The sequence below is a fragment of the Aspergillus luchuensis genome, chromosome 5 (assembly GCF_016861625.1).
Source record: "Aspergillus luchuensis IFO 4308 DNA, chromosome 5, nearly complete sequence".
NCBI lineage: Eukaryota > Fungi > Ascomycota > Eurotiomycetes > Eurotiales > Aspergillaceae > Aspergillus > Aspergillus luchuensis.
In genome coordinates this window covers 2,037,407-2,052,588 of record NC_054853.1, presented here as the reverse complement: position 1 = coordinate 2,052,588, position 15,182 = coordinate 2,037,407, and the positions used below count along the sequence as shown (strand labels likewise).

The 15,182-nt window shown below is 29.3% G+C and overlaps 3 protein-coding genes across 3 annotated transcripts; 2 read left to right on the top strand and 1 right to left on the bottom strand.

Annotated features, from left to right (window-relative positions):
- Positions 1-95: 95 nt before the first annotated feature.
- Positions 96-1,583, bottom strand: AKAW2_50672S (flavin monoamine oxidase family protein; the record flags this gene model as incomplete). Its single annotated transcript, XM_041690516.1, has 1 exon — positions 96-1,583. The coding sequence occupies one exon, from the start codon at positions 1,581-1,583 to the stop codon at positions 96-98; it is 1,488 nt and encodes a 495-aa protein (XP_041544093.1).
- Positions 1,584-2,245: 662 nt separating this feature from the next.
- On the top strand, positions 2,246-3,906 carry AKAW2_50671A (MFS transporter; the record flags this gene model as incomplete). Its single annotated transcript, XM_041690515.1, has 3 exons — positions 2,246-2,459; positions 2,533-2,722; positions 2,796-3,906. The coding sequence occupies 3 exons, from the start codon at positions 2,246-2,248 to the stop codon at positions 3,904-3,906; spliced, it is 1,515 nt and encodes a 504-aa protein (XP_041544092.1).
- Positions 3,907-4,431: 525 nt separating this feature from the next.
- AKAW2_50670A (isopenicillin N synthase family dioxygenase) lies at positions 4,432-5,479 on the top strand (the record flags this gene model as incomplete). Its single annotated transcript, XM_041690514.1, has 2 exons — positions 4,432-4,657; positions 4,710-5,479. 2 exons carry the CDS (start codon positions 4,432-4,434, stop codon positions 5,477-5,479), a joined length of 996 nt encoding a protein of 331 aa, XP_041544091.1.
- Positions 5,480-15,182: the final 9,703 nt, after the last annotated feature.

The following is a 15,182-nucleotide window of genomic DNA, read 5'->3' as shown; positions in this document are numbered from 1 at the left end:
TGATAATCAGAGACACCGTTAATATGGCTAGCTGAATCTGGTATGCGGTAAGAGAAATTAGCTCTTGCTGCCCGGAATGTGTTGCGAAATACTTGTCAGCATTCCGCAACATACTCGAGGTTGTTGTGATGTGGAATCACATATGCCCGCCATGGCTCATCGAGTCTTTTCGGGGTCGCTTTGATATACTCTTCTCCAAGACCTCGCACGTCTTTCTCACCCTGTATTTGCATGACCACGTGTAATGCAGAATCAATTGCGCCCGCAATCCACGTATGGTGCCGACTCAGATGCTCCCCTGCAAAATGAATGTTACCCTCCGGTTGCTTAGCGACCTGGTGGAACCGTGTGAATTGGCCTGGGAGGAACATGGCATCTCCAGTAGCATACTCCTGGCTCCAACACACATCGAAAGCATCGACGTACTGGTCGAAGACATCCACAATATCATAAAACCGCTGGAGGTCATGAAGAGCGAGACTGATGCGTTGGTCACGGGGAATGGACTGCATGCGATACGCATCATTCATCCAGCAGTAAAGAAGGAGTACGCCAGCTGAGGGACTTCCGAGGTCGTTCGATGGATAGACAATCCATCGAAATCGGAGATCCGTCGCGCTCTGGCCACCAAAACAAGGTGACGGGGTCTTTTCCCAAAACCTGGTGCGGAAGTGTATCCCTAATTTGTACAGCGGCTCGAAATGCATGCTACGAATGGCTTGCTCCTTCATGAAGGACCATGTTGGACGGTCGTGGATTCGGTGAAGTGCTGCCGGTGGGATTGCAAGGATCACCTTGTCAAAGGTGCCGCCAGGTGGCCCTGTTGTTCGCAAGGTAACCTTGCCATCTTGGCGCTCAACGATTTGGTGCACTCTTGCGTTGGTGTGTATATTCTCGAGACCGACAAGCCGGACGGCACTTTGAACAAGACGCGACATTCCCCCTTGGACAGTGGCCCAATTTTGCGTATTGAAATCCAGATTCTGCATGATGATTTCGATGAAGCTGAGATCAAACTGATTCGTCTGACTGGTCATCAACTCCACGAAATCGATCACTTCATGTGGCCATCCAGCAACTAGATGGAGATAGGCCCGAAACGAGATAACGTCATACTGCGATATCTGCGAGAACCCAAAATCGAAATCCTTCTGTAGCAGAGCCAGCCAAGGGCTGATCACTTCCCCCAAAAGCTCCCTCGCGGGTTTACCCTGGTACCTGGGCGGCAAGGGTAGGTTAAGCCGGGCGGAAAGCTGGGGATTGTCAAGATTGCACCTGGCATTATGAATGAATGCCATATTGTTGCTGTGCTCCTGTATGTAAGGGATGAGCTCTATTTTGTCGTCCTGTCTCCCGTTCACGTTGAGATAACGAATGAAATGATAGACACGGGAGTGCAATTTCGATCGAGGGATTCGCATAGCCCCTGCTTCAAAATACACGTTTTCGTCGAACCAGTGCGTAAATATTCTGCCTCCAATGCGGTCCTCGGCCTCGAAGATAGTGACCCGATGACCGTTGCGTTGGAGGTAGAGGGCCAAGTACAAGCCAGCGATGCCGGAGCCAACAATGCCAATGTCCATTATGACCATTGAGTGGTGCGTAGCAGATGAGGAATGAAAGAATTGAGGATAGCTAATGATAGAGTGACCATGTCTGCAACCAAGCCATACTATGGTTCAATGGAACCGTTGAAAATATAGAGTAGCGATTACATGACTGAAGATAAAGTACTGCGCTTGGGCCCTCGTGAGCAGCCAACATCTACATGGATGTGCAGGTGACGGATGTTTTCCGTACGGCACGCATGCAACGCAATTGAAGAAATTTATTCTTCAAGAAGCACAGTACTTTTGGGATGCCTTGCATCTCCGATGCATCTAGGGTTTCCCCGGGGAGATCGAACTCGACAGTGGTCCCTCCCCAAACGGCGCGCGGGCGGCGGTCCGCCACTAGTTGCTGGGGAATCGATAAGCTTCCCTTCCCGCCTTACTACCAGATAGGGCCACGTCAGCTTGGACCGGGGTACCTGCCTGGGATTGCGCCTTGGTTCGAGGCTCATCTACCCCTTTACATGTCATACAATTGGTCCAGTAAGGTTACATTGGCGATGGTGTTATCAGAACTAGTCTCAGATCAAACCCCGAAGGAGTTGGCCACACCGGTTGCCCCATGCGGCACCACTCCCCCTTTAGTAGGGTACAAAGTGCTTAAAAAGGCCGCCACGGCCTTAGGTAGCCCGTAAATGCCGGTAATTCCTTGGTCGCTTTCATTTAGCGTTGAGCTTCCCTTGCCTCAAACCCCTAGCAAGCAACTTTTCTCAGCCCCGAGTGGACCTGAAATGGGTCGTCCGAATGCGGCCGGGGAACATGGTCTGTGCGCGCATGATTCGCCAGACAGCCCTTCGATCGCGCTCGATGAGAAGGAAGATCCCAAGAGATGGCCGAAAAGCAGAAAATGTAAGCAAGACCGGTCTGAGGGGTAAGGATGGAGTGAGACGGGCTGACTGACGATCATGGTTTCGTGACTCAGGGCTCCATACGACAATTGTGGCGCTAATGACGGGAGCCATTGCGTTTTGTTCGAGTATCTATACCGCAGGAACCAGCCTGATTACTGCCACGTTTGGATGTTCGCAGACGGTAGCTACTCTCGGAGTGACGACTTTTCTCCTGGGGTTCGCCTCGGGGCCCCTCATCTTTGCCCCCTTGTCAGAAGTCTAGTCAGTCTATTTGAGAATCCTGATCCTCCTACCCGTCGTCGCTGCTTGCTTACGCGCCAAGGAACTGCTTTAGCGGACGCAACCCCATCTTCCGGCTGACATTGGGATTGTTCGTGCTCTTTCAGATTGGTTGTGCATTAGCCCCAAACATAGCTGCGCTGATCATCTTTCGATTCTTGGCCGGCTTTTTCGGTTCTCCGACGGTCACAAACTCTGGCGGGTCTATCACGGACCTTTGGCCGCAGAGTGAACGATCAGTTCCGTTGGCTCTGTTTTCCGCTGGTAGCTTCCTAGGGCCTGTCTTTGCCCCTGTAGCCGGCGGGTTTGTCTCGGAATACCTCTCTTGGAGATGGAACTTTTGGCTGGTGCTTATCCTGAGCGGGGTTATCTACGTGACATGCGTGCTCTTCCTTCCTGAGACATACGCCCCCAAGCTTCTGCGGGATAAGGCTCGGCGTCAGGGAATTGTCCAGACTGGTCCTTCTCTCCAAGAGCAGCTACGGACCTGCCTCATCCGTCCCTGGCTAATGCTCTTCGCGGAACCGATCTTATTCCTCCTCTCTCTCTACATGGCCTTCATTTACGGCATCCTCTATCTCGACTTCACGGCGTATCCGATTGTATACAAACAGTCCCGCGGCTGGTCTTCAGGTATCGCGGGCCTGTCCTTTCTCGGAATGGGTACGGGCATGGCCATTGCAACCATTGCCTCTCCCTTTGTAAACACTATCCATGGGAAATACGTAACCAAACTTGGTCCCGTCCCAGAAGCCAGATTACCCCACCTTATCATCCTGTCTTGGTTGATCCCTGTCAGCCTCTTCTGGTTTGGTTGGACCGCCCTGCCTCCGAAGCATTGGATTGTAGGAATCATTTCTGGGGCTCCATTTGGATTTAGCCTGATATTGCTTTTTCTCAGCATCACGTCTTACCTCACAGACTGCTACGGTCCGTATGGCGCGAGTGCCCTTGCAGCCAATGCAGTTTTCCGCTCCATATTCGGAGCTGTCTTCCCCCTCTTTGGGACATATCTGTACGATGGACTTGGCGTGCCATGGGGGTCTAGCCTGCTGGGTTTCTTTGCGCTAGCCTTCGCTCCTCTCCCGTGGGTATTTTATCGGTTTGGGCCTCGAATTCGGATGAAGAGCAAGTACCATCGAATGATGATGGGTGATGGAGCATAGGACTTTTAGATCAAGGTTTACGATCGTCGTTAGAGCAGGCCACTCATAGATCACTTTGGAAGGTTACCTCGTGTATAGTAGGCAGACCAATGCATTGCCACCATAGATCTGGGGTGTGTGTGCACGTAATGCACCAGATTACTCCCAACCATTACGCAACTGCTCCTTCCGAACCACAAATAATATTGGAAAACAACTGCAGTCGAAGTCAACAATGTCCGAAACATCCCTGTACGTGCAGGACAGGAATCTTCCAAGCCACTCGGACTACTCCGTAGTGTGTCTCGACATAAGACAGCAGCAGGATCTGAATCATGGGCAATGAAAGAAATTGCCGCATAGGAAAGAAGAGGTCAAAAAGTACGATATGCACTAGAACACAAATCTCAACGTAGTGAGTCCAAGTGTGCTACAATCAAGTATAAAAGCCTTGACTGTAATTCCCCCGAAGCCCTCTCTGCAAGAACAATCTGCACGCATTGGAAGAACACAAGATTTGAAATCAAATTGCACCTTCTATTCACTATGCCCTCCAACAAGGCTCCCCCAGTTGTTGACTTTGGTGACTTTCTGTCCGGCGAGCCAGATCGGATGCAGAAATGTGCCCAGGCCATTGGAGGAGCATGTCGCACACAGGGGTTCTTTCAGATCATTAACCATCCCATCCCCGCCAGCCTCCAGAAGGAGATGATGAGGCTCTCCAAAGAGTTTTTTGCCCTCCCTCTCGAGGAGAAGATGAAGCTCGACAAATGTAAGCAGGCATAATGTCATGTGATCGTTTACCTTCTAACAACGTCCTACAGCCCAGAACCAGCATAACCGAGGCTACGAGGTTATGTATGGCCAGATGATCGAGAACCACACAAAGCCGGACCTTAAAGAAGGCTTCTATGTGGCACAGGACCTTCCCATGGATCATCCGCAGGTGCTGTCCCACAAGTTTGCCCATGGCCCTAACCTCTGGCCTGAGTCCATGGGTCCGCATTTCCGCGACACCTGCATGGACTATCTGAACCGCATCACAGCCCTGACCGAGCAGGTGATGCAAGCCATTGCCATGTCTCTGGGGTACGACCAACATTACTTCGACGAGTTCTGTACCGATCCCATGGCCTTCTATAAGCTATTGCACTACCCCCCTCAAGCCGAGGACTCGCACCCGCTGCAGCGCGGAATCGGCGCTCATCGAGACTTTGGTGTCATCACTTTGTTACTTCAGGGCGATGTTCCGGGTCTGGAAGTGTGGGATGAGGAAGCACAGGAGTACTATCCGGCTCCGCCTGTTGAGGGTGCCTATGTTGTCAACCTAGGCAATCTATTTGAGCGCTGGTCTAACGACGTCTACATTTCAAACGTTCATCGCGTGATCAACCACTCCGGCACGGATCGGTACTCCATTCCCTTTAACTATAACGGCAACCCGGACTTTGTTATTCGTTGCATTGAATCGTGCCGTACTAAGCCGGAGGATGAGAAGTATGCTCCCATTTCTGTGGATGATTATGTGAGGCAGAAGTATAAGGATGTTTATAACCGGGTCGGTATCTACAAAGTGGCCGAGAGGGCGGCATAGGTCACAGACTTCGCAACACGCTATGTATGCGCAGATTCCAGCTGGAAAGAATTGACTGTGGAATGTGCATTTTGATCTTGTATGCAAAGCTAAGTCTAGCTTGGAACGATTGTAGCTATGTGGGTGCTTTGGACTAAGTATTGCAATGCAAATCACGAGTCTCAGTTGTTATCCTCTATCTATACATCACCTCAACAAGATTAATATGAGAATAAACAAGGAGTCGAGAAAGCAAGCGATGGGGCGAGGTCCAAGGGAAAATGGAAAATTATCCAGTCTGTTCATTAGTGTAGCTATACCATACTCGTCCGTATCACTTCTAGACATATAGCTTGAGGCTGCGAAATCGAAGAACTTCAGGTTTCGCTTCTAGGACGGAGCAATAACGGCTTCTTCAAGCATTCTATCGGATGTAGATCTTTGGTGGCATTTTCGGCCTCATTGAACTTTCCCTGAGCACAGACGACGTCAGAGACAAAATCAACCGGTCCAATGCCTGGGTACGGCGGGCAATAGCGGCCATCGGGCAAATGCGTTGAAGTGCCTTTACTGCTCTGCCTACCACATCCTGATTAGGATCTCATAATACTCTACATGATACTGTATATATTCTTTCTGATTATTATCAAGCATGCCTCCTTTTATTAACCTTAAACTGTACAAGACTGAGATTATTAATTTATTCTATAAGAACTATTTTACAGTTCATATTACCTTTATAATTGAGACATAATATTATATATAAATCAGCGAGCGTATAATTAAGACCAGGTTAAGTAGTTGGGATGTTAATAAATATAATTATATAATTATTACTGATTTTTCTCTATATAGCTGGATCAAGGAATTATTCTTTAAAAAATATTTTTTTAATATAGAGATTCTATATATTATACAGATTAAAAAATATATTATTTTTTTATAAATACTTTAATAAATCTATACAGAGTAAGGTCTTATTTAATAAATAAATAATTACAGTAAATAATAACTGCAGGAGAATATAATAATAAAATACTTATTTAAAATATATAATAAAAAAATTATCAAAGACTATAAACAAGAGTTTCTATTTATTTATATATATAATAAATATTTTATTATCTTAAGGTCTGTACAGAGGATAGTTATATATAAATATTTTATTAATTAAAGTCTTTTTATCTCCAGATAACAGCTATATAATATTTATTATATAATTATATTTAAGGCTATACAATAACAGTAGAATAATATATAATAAAATTATAATTTATATATAATTCTTGGACTAGATTATATTTAGTTTATAAATAATTATATAAAACTAGATCTGTACAGTATATAAATCTATATAATTATTAATATATACTCTTACTATATTATCTAGATTTATATTAATATTAATATTTATATATCAATTAATATTATATAGTAATATCTTAATATTATATATAAATAAAAAATTATCTGTAATAAGATTTATTTAGATTATAAATTAAAGATATCTTTATTTATTAAAGCTTATTATTATCTTTAAAAAATATATAAACTAGAGATTAAGATAATACAGTATTATATCTTTAGATCTAATATTATAAATTAAAGAATTAAGACTTGGTAGACACAGTTAAGTAAATTATTATTTTTTTAATATTATATATATATAAATAGATTAATTCTTGATTATTTTTATATTAATTAATATAAAATTATTTCAAGGCCTTGATTGAAGTAGAAGACTTTTTTAAAAATTTAATTTTAAATTAGATTATTTTATATATAATTTATATATTTATTCTTTGGATATAGGTTTTATTATATATATATATTTAAAATTAATACAGTATCTGGAAGTAATAAGAAAAGTTATATATTATTTTTAATTAGTTATACATGAATTATTATTATTTAGAATATATAATTAATTATAATTTTCTTATATATAAAAAATTTTTTTAGTAGTTAAAGAATTCTATACAAGACTGGAATATAATTGAGTATTTACTTATAAAGATTTTAGAATAATATTAAAGAATCTTATTAAAGCTAGGCTTTAATCTTGAAAAGCTATTATTAATATATTTAAATAAAGTAAAAGTTTTTTTTTATATAATCTATCTTAGCTTACAGAAGTAGGTAATAATATATATAAAATTAGATTTAATACCTGATCTAATACTATCTGAAGTATTAACTAGAGTCTTTAATTAAATTAAATAATAAGGATTAGAGTAGTTATCTGTAATAAATATATATTTTTTATTTATTATTCTTTTTATTTTATTATTTATTTAAAGTCTTAAAATCCTGTTCTTTTCTGTATAGAAAAAGAATTAATATTTTTTATACCAGATATTATTTATATAAGATATTTTTTATATAAAATAGTTCTTTCCTGGATTATTTATTATTCTATTATTAATTATTTTTATTTTATTTATTATTAATAATATCTAATTTACTAGGTAGTTAATTCTATATCTAGATAAATTATTTATATTAATTTTATTATATTACCTAAGTTATAATTTATATAATTTATATAATCTAACTTATTTATACAGATTACTTTATCTGATAATAGTTCTTATATAATAATATTTAAAGAAAAAAATATCTACTAAAATATTTTTTTATATAAAAAAACTTTAAAAGAACCAGTTAATATAAAGATTATTATTTATTTTTATTTGTATAATATACAGAAAAAAGAATCTGAAAATAATATTCTAATTATTATATATATTTTATTAGATTTAATTTTCTATTCTTAATACTTGTATAATACTAATCTTGTTATTCTATAAAATAAATATAGATTTATATTAATAATTATATATTTTATAGCCTTGATGACTTTTTCTAAGATAAATTATTTTTTTAATAACCAGTTATATATATATATATAATATAAAGAATTATTTCTATTTATTAATAAGAATTATAAAGAAATAATTAATTTTTCTGTTTCTAATAGCTAGAGATAATATAAAAATCCTAGACTTCTTAGAAAAGTGATTTATATTTATTAATAAATTATACTAGATTTATATAATTATTTAGTATTATATAATATTTTTCTTTATTACAGATAAGATAAAGGAAACTAAGATTAAAAAAAAGAAAAAAAAGATTAAAAAAGAAATTATTAAAAAAAAGAAATCAATTATATAAAAGAAATTAATTATATAAGAAGATCAGGATAATCTTAATATTCTGGATATTGAGATAAAGATTTTAAATATTTTATTAAAGTATTAATTATTCCAGTCTCTTTCTTTATTTTATTATATAAGGAGGAGATATATGATTAAAAAAGATAATAAAAATTAAATAATTAAATATAGATTATCAAGTCTTTGATTATATATTACTTTATTAAATAATAGAATTATAAATTTATATAATAGGGTAGGGCAGGCAGAGTAGAATCTATAATAATAAGATTTTTATATATATAAAATAAAAAATAAATAATTAAAATAATAAATATAGTATTAGTTTGAATTTATTAAATAATTTCTATTTTTTTTTATTTTTTATTAATATATTTACTATTACTATTACTACCATCACTATTATTATTAATTATTATTAACTATTATTAACCACTACTACTATTATTAATATGTTGTATGTGCTAGATGATTAAAAATAAATTATTAAATTTAATTTTTTATTTATTTATTTTATCTGTGTTGTACAGGATAAAACTGATTTAAAAATATATTTATATAATAATAATAATAATAATATTAATAACTGCTGTATTAATATTTTTCTTTTTTTTTAATTTATTTACTAGCTGCTATCTGCCTGTCCCTGTTTTCTGTAATTTATAATTATATTAGAATTTATTATATAAAAAGCTTTTAGTTAATACTAATTCTATAATTCCTGTAAAAGATCTAGGTCAACTATACTTGTTTATATATATTAATATAAGATTATAAATATTTATCTAGCTAAAAATATAATTTATTAAGTTCTGATACAACTGGATTTATATTTATTAAATTATAATATACTAAGTAAGCTATATTAATACTCTACTAATATAATTTTAAGAAATTTATTTATTAATTCTGTGTTCTAGATGCTGTACTAATATAAAAAATATTTTCTTAAAATATTATTATTTATTAAACGCATTTAGTAGTATTTATATTAATTATAAATAGCCTGATATTAATAATAACTGTATTATCTGAGATTTAATATAAAATATTTTATAAAAAATTTAGTTTTTTATATTTATTATCAGCAGGGAATTACCTGTATTAAAAATCTTTCATAAAAATATTATTATTATAAAAAAAAAGAAAAAGAAGAAAGAAATAATTATTATACTAATATTTCTAATATATCCAGATTCTCTAATCAAGAAAAAGGATCTGGATGTTACAGAAATATTAATTATTATTATTATTAATAATGAGCCTATTATTATTAAAAATAATAATAATTATCTAGTATTTTCTTGCTGTCTAGCCAGGCAGAAGATACTAGATAATTAAGACTTATAAATAAAGTAAGCCTAGATAAGTATAATACTATTTTTTTAATTATTAATATATATCTGTATCTACACCTGTACCTATACTTTAATTATATAAAATATTTATATATAATATCCTAGACAAGACTTGTATTTTTTTATAATATTTAAGATTAATAATTATCTGTATAGTAAAGCTAAACAAGTCATTTAATAATATATATACAGCTTCATATAGATACTAGATTGTGATAGGATCTACTTGTCAGGATAGAAAGCCTGTTGACTAGGTAAGGAATCAGCCATAAAACACAGTAAATTAATCTAATAATAACAAAGATAGTCTATATTCACAAGATAGACTGATTCTTGAGGAATCAGTAATTTATTATAAAAAAATCAACACCTTATAGATATCAGAGAGATATAAAATCTTTATTAATAATCTTATAATTTTTATAATTACTGTAATATATTATTCTGATACCCAAGGCTTTAATAATTAGATTATTTTATTATAAATAATATTCTTCTCTGCTAAAACAAGCTGCCTGGCTCAAATATTAAAAATAATTTTATATATTCCTGATTCAGAATAATATAGATCTAATAGTAAGAGATAGAAGATTTATAAAGAATATTATAAAAATAAAATTATATATTATTTCTATATAGTTTTAAGGATATTTAATTATATTTATATAGATAGATCAGTAGAAAAAAAGTATAAATAAAAGATCTTTTTATATTATTTCTTTTTTTTCTCTTCTTCTATCCCAGGATTATTATTTCTTTAATAATTTAGTATTATTTTATTTACTCTTTATAGTCAGTTTATTAATTCTTTATTATTCTTATCATTATATATTAATCATTTAATAATTCAGTATTATTTTATATTTATTTCTTAGACTATTTGCTTTCAGATTATATATTATATATTAAATTCTTTAATATATCTTTTAAAACTGTTTTTAAAGATAAAACTTATATATTATAAGAATAATTTATTAAAATTTAATATTTTTTCTGCATGCACTGCTTATATATAATAAATACTAATTTTAATATCTTAGAAAAGATATTATATAATATTAACTATTATTAAGATACTTATATTTTTATATTATACTGTTAATACTCTGAAAAAAGAAAGATATATATTTTTATATATATTATTTAATCTCTTTTACTATATTAAATATAAGATTAATTTTAATAAAATCTCTGTAAATATACTAGATAATATTCATGATTTTATTAATATTCTTAAATAATAAATAATTCTAATAGACTCAGACTAGTGGAATACAGATATTAAATATATTATTTTTAAAAAAATATTAAATCTAATTATTATATATAACTATACAGAGTCAGCTTATATTTATTAATTTAATTTAAAGAGAACCCGGAAGGCTGTTCAGATAGATATATTTTATAAATTATTAAAATTAATAATTAATTAATAATATTTTATTAAAAAAATATATTAAAGTATAATATATTCCTTATTACCTGTTATAAAATAACTAGTCTATTAATTTTTCTTTTTTTTATTAATATTACCCCTGAATAATATCAAGCTTTTAAATATAGTATTTTACTGTATTTAATATTAGAAAATAAAGATTATATAATCTAGACTTCAGCTCTAAAATATTATTTAAATATTATTATTAATATAGTCTATATCTAGTTTCCTGATATTACCGACGAAGCTGTATTAAATAATAATAATAAATTTAATCAATATATCTTAGTTCCTAAGATTAATAAGTTTATTAATATATTTCCTGTCTTTATTTCTAGTTTATAAAAGAATTAAAGATTTCAGTCTCTGGTCTTTAATAAAACAGTTATATTATTAAATTAAATTAATATTAAATTATAATAAATAGAATTATTAATATATATAGATATGATTTGTTATTTTATAATAATATTTAAAATATATTTATTAATATATTAATATAATATTATTTATTTTTAATTTATTTTTAAGATCTAAGCTTATTCTAATAGATTAATTAATAATACTTTATCTGAATTTTTTTAACCAGTATAGTCTTTAATATATTTTTTAATAATTCTAAATACTTTCCTGTACATTTACTATATTTTTAATAAAAATCTATTAATTATATTTATTTAGCTAGTCTTTCTACTTGATTAAGTAATAATTTTAATTATTATAATATTAATAATCTTTGATTTTTTTAATTTTCTACTTATCTTTATTATCTAGTTTTAATATTAGAAGTGGTTCTTTATGATCTCTATTAATATTTTATAATTCTAATAAAAAAATATAGAATATATTATAAATTTATCTATATCTTTCTGGTAGACATAAGCAATATACTTAAGATTTAATATATTTTAAAATCTAAAAAGATTCTATAAACTTTGGAGCCAACTTTCTTAATTCTTTAAGTTATAAATTCTGGGTTAATAACTTTACTAGTTTTTTTTTTTATTTTAGAGAATAGCTTTTTCTGCTTATTATAATATTTTTTTTATTTTTTTATAATTATTTATTATATTTTTTATAACTATTTCTTTATTTCTTTAAGTCTTTTAATCCTATTCTATATAGCTGGGATTTTTTATTATTAAAAATTATTCTTAATTCTAATATAAAAATCTAGGAAGTAGCTATATAAGATATAATAAAAAAATATATTTATAATTATATTATTTATATTATTATAAATAAATTAGATAGTTGGTAATATTGCTGGCTAGTTAAAATTAAACTAGTTAAAATAATATTAAAAATAATACTTAAAGGTCTGGTTTATTTATTTTATTTAATTATTAATTTAAGAATAAAATACAGTTAATAATTTCAGGATTATATAGTTATTATAGACTAGATATAACTAGAATTTACTTATAAAAATTAATTCCTAGTTAGATATAATATTTAATAATAATTTAAAGACTAATTTTATTTATTTATAAAATAGTTCTGTAAGATCTGGGGCAGTTATTATAAAAAAAATAATAAAAAAAATAATATTTTAAGAATTAATTAATAATAATAAGAATAATATTAATAGTTTTCTTATATCAAATAATTAGAGACAGTCTTGTAATGAAATCTATTATTAATTTATTAAAAAAATAAAATAAAATTAATAGGAATTTAAAAGTGTTATATAATTAATATTTTAAAATAATATTATCTTAATATATTAAGTAAGTTTAGATATATTTAGTTATATTATAATATAATTTATTTTAATAGAACTTTCTGCGTAGTAATACTTTTATTTTTATTTTTTTAAAATATTTTATTAATAAATTATTATAATATAGATAGATAAGTACCTGACATAATATTTCTAAGAAAAAAATATAATAATAATCTTTAAAATATAAATAATTTATAATTCTTACTGTCCAGTACTTTTAGTCTAGTTATTTTTAATAAATAACAGTTTTTTATTATTATATCTCTAGATCTTTATTTTATAAATATAAGATTATATCTTAGAATTTAAAATTATATATATTTAAATATAGAATTTCTGCAGCACACACTCGTGATACTATAGATTAAAGAATAAATCTTTCTTAAGATAAATTTTTTTAAATAGTTTAATTAGCTATCTTTATATTAGTTTAATTATTAAAATTTTTTAAATTTAATATAATATAAATATTGAATCCAGGATAATCCTGTGTATCTTAAGATTTAAACTAGGATTTCTTTTTAATTAAATTTTTTATTATCAGAAATAACATATCTATGAATTACTCTTAGATTAAAGTTAATAATTTTTCTTATAAAGTAGATTTTATCTGGAATCTTGAAGATATTCTAAAAAATTTATTTATTAAATTTAATTTTTCTATTTTATATTTAATAATAAAATTATAAAAAATTAAATTTATAAACTATTAAGCTTGTCTTCTGTTAACTCTGGTTTAATATATAAAAAATTATAAATTTAAATAATCAGATAGGATTTTAATTATTTAAAAAGTATTTTTAAAATATTATTACCATTATTTAAAGAAATAAATAATAGTAAATAATTTTTAATCTAGAATATTATGATTTAGTTCAGTATTAAAAAATTTATAAAACTAGAAGATAACTGGATAAAATATATTCTTATTATTAGATTAAAATAAAATATTATTTATTTTTTTTTTAATATATTAATTTTTAAATATTATAATTATATAGAATTGAAGTGTATCAGTAAAGATATTTATTAAAAGATAATAATTAAATAATAAAAAGTAAGTTATTTATATAAATTCAAATAGATTTTTCTAGATTTTTAACTATTAATTACTCCACAAAGTAAGAAGATAAATAATAAAATAATCTAAAAGTAATTCTAAATAAATTAATAGTAAAAATTATAGAATTTTAAAAAGACCTGGATATCATGGTAATTTTTAGAGATTAATTATAAAATAATATTATTTATCTGTTAAGAATTTATAGATACTATAGTAATATTAATAATATATTCTAAAAATTTAACTTAAGATTAATAAAATAAATACTTAAATAATTTTATATAAAATTAGATTTTTTAAAGTCTTTTTAACACTTGGTAAATATGCTTTATATAAAATTTTTTATCTAATAAAAAAATAAAGATATTATTAAAATATATTATATAAAAGTTATTAAGAAATTTATTAAATATTATATATATATAATTTTAGAAGATTACAGGGGCGTTAATTAGTCTGAATAATATAATAATATATTTAAATTAATTATATTAAATATAGAATACTGTCTTCTATTTATTATTTTTCTTAATATAGATTTAATAGTAAATATTTTTAATATTAATTTTTAAAAAATATTTACTGCCCGAGACTCAGTTAAGAATTTTTAAAATAAAAAATAAAAAATAATAATTTTTTATTAAAATCTTATTAAGACTCCTGTAGTCTATATAAATATATAAATTATTATTTTTTTTTAATATAAAAAAGATAAAAACTCCTGTAGAATTTTTAGAAAATTAAATTTAATTTAATTTCAGATTCTTTTTAATATATTTTTATAAAATCTTGAGTTCAGCTTTTGATAAAAAATATATAAATTTATAAAAGAATATTTTATTAAATTTAATATTAATAATATAGTCCGCAGGGCCATGAAAGAAAAATTATTAAAAAAAATTTATAAAAAATATATCTTAGAATTCCTGAAGTTTAATTAGAATTATTTCTAGATTTAAA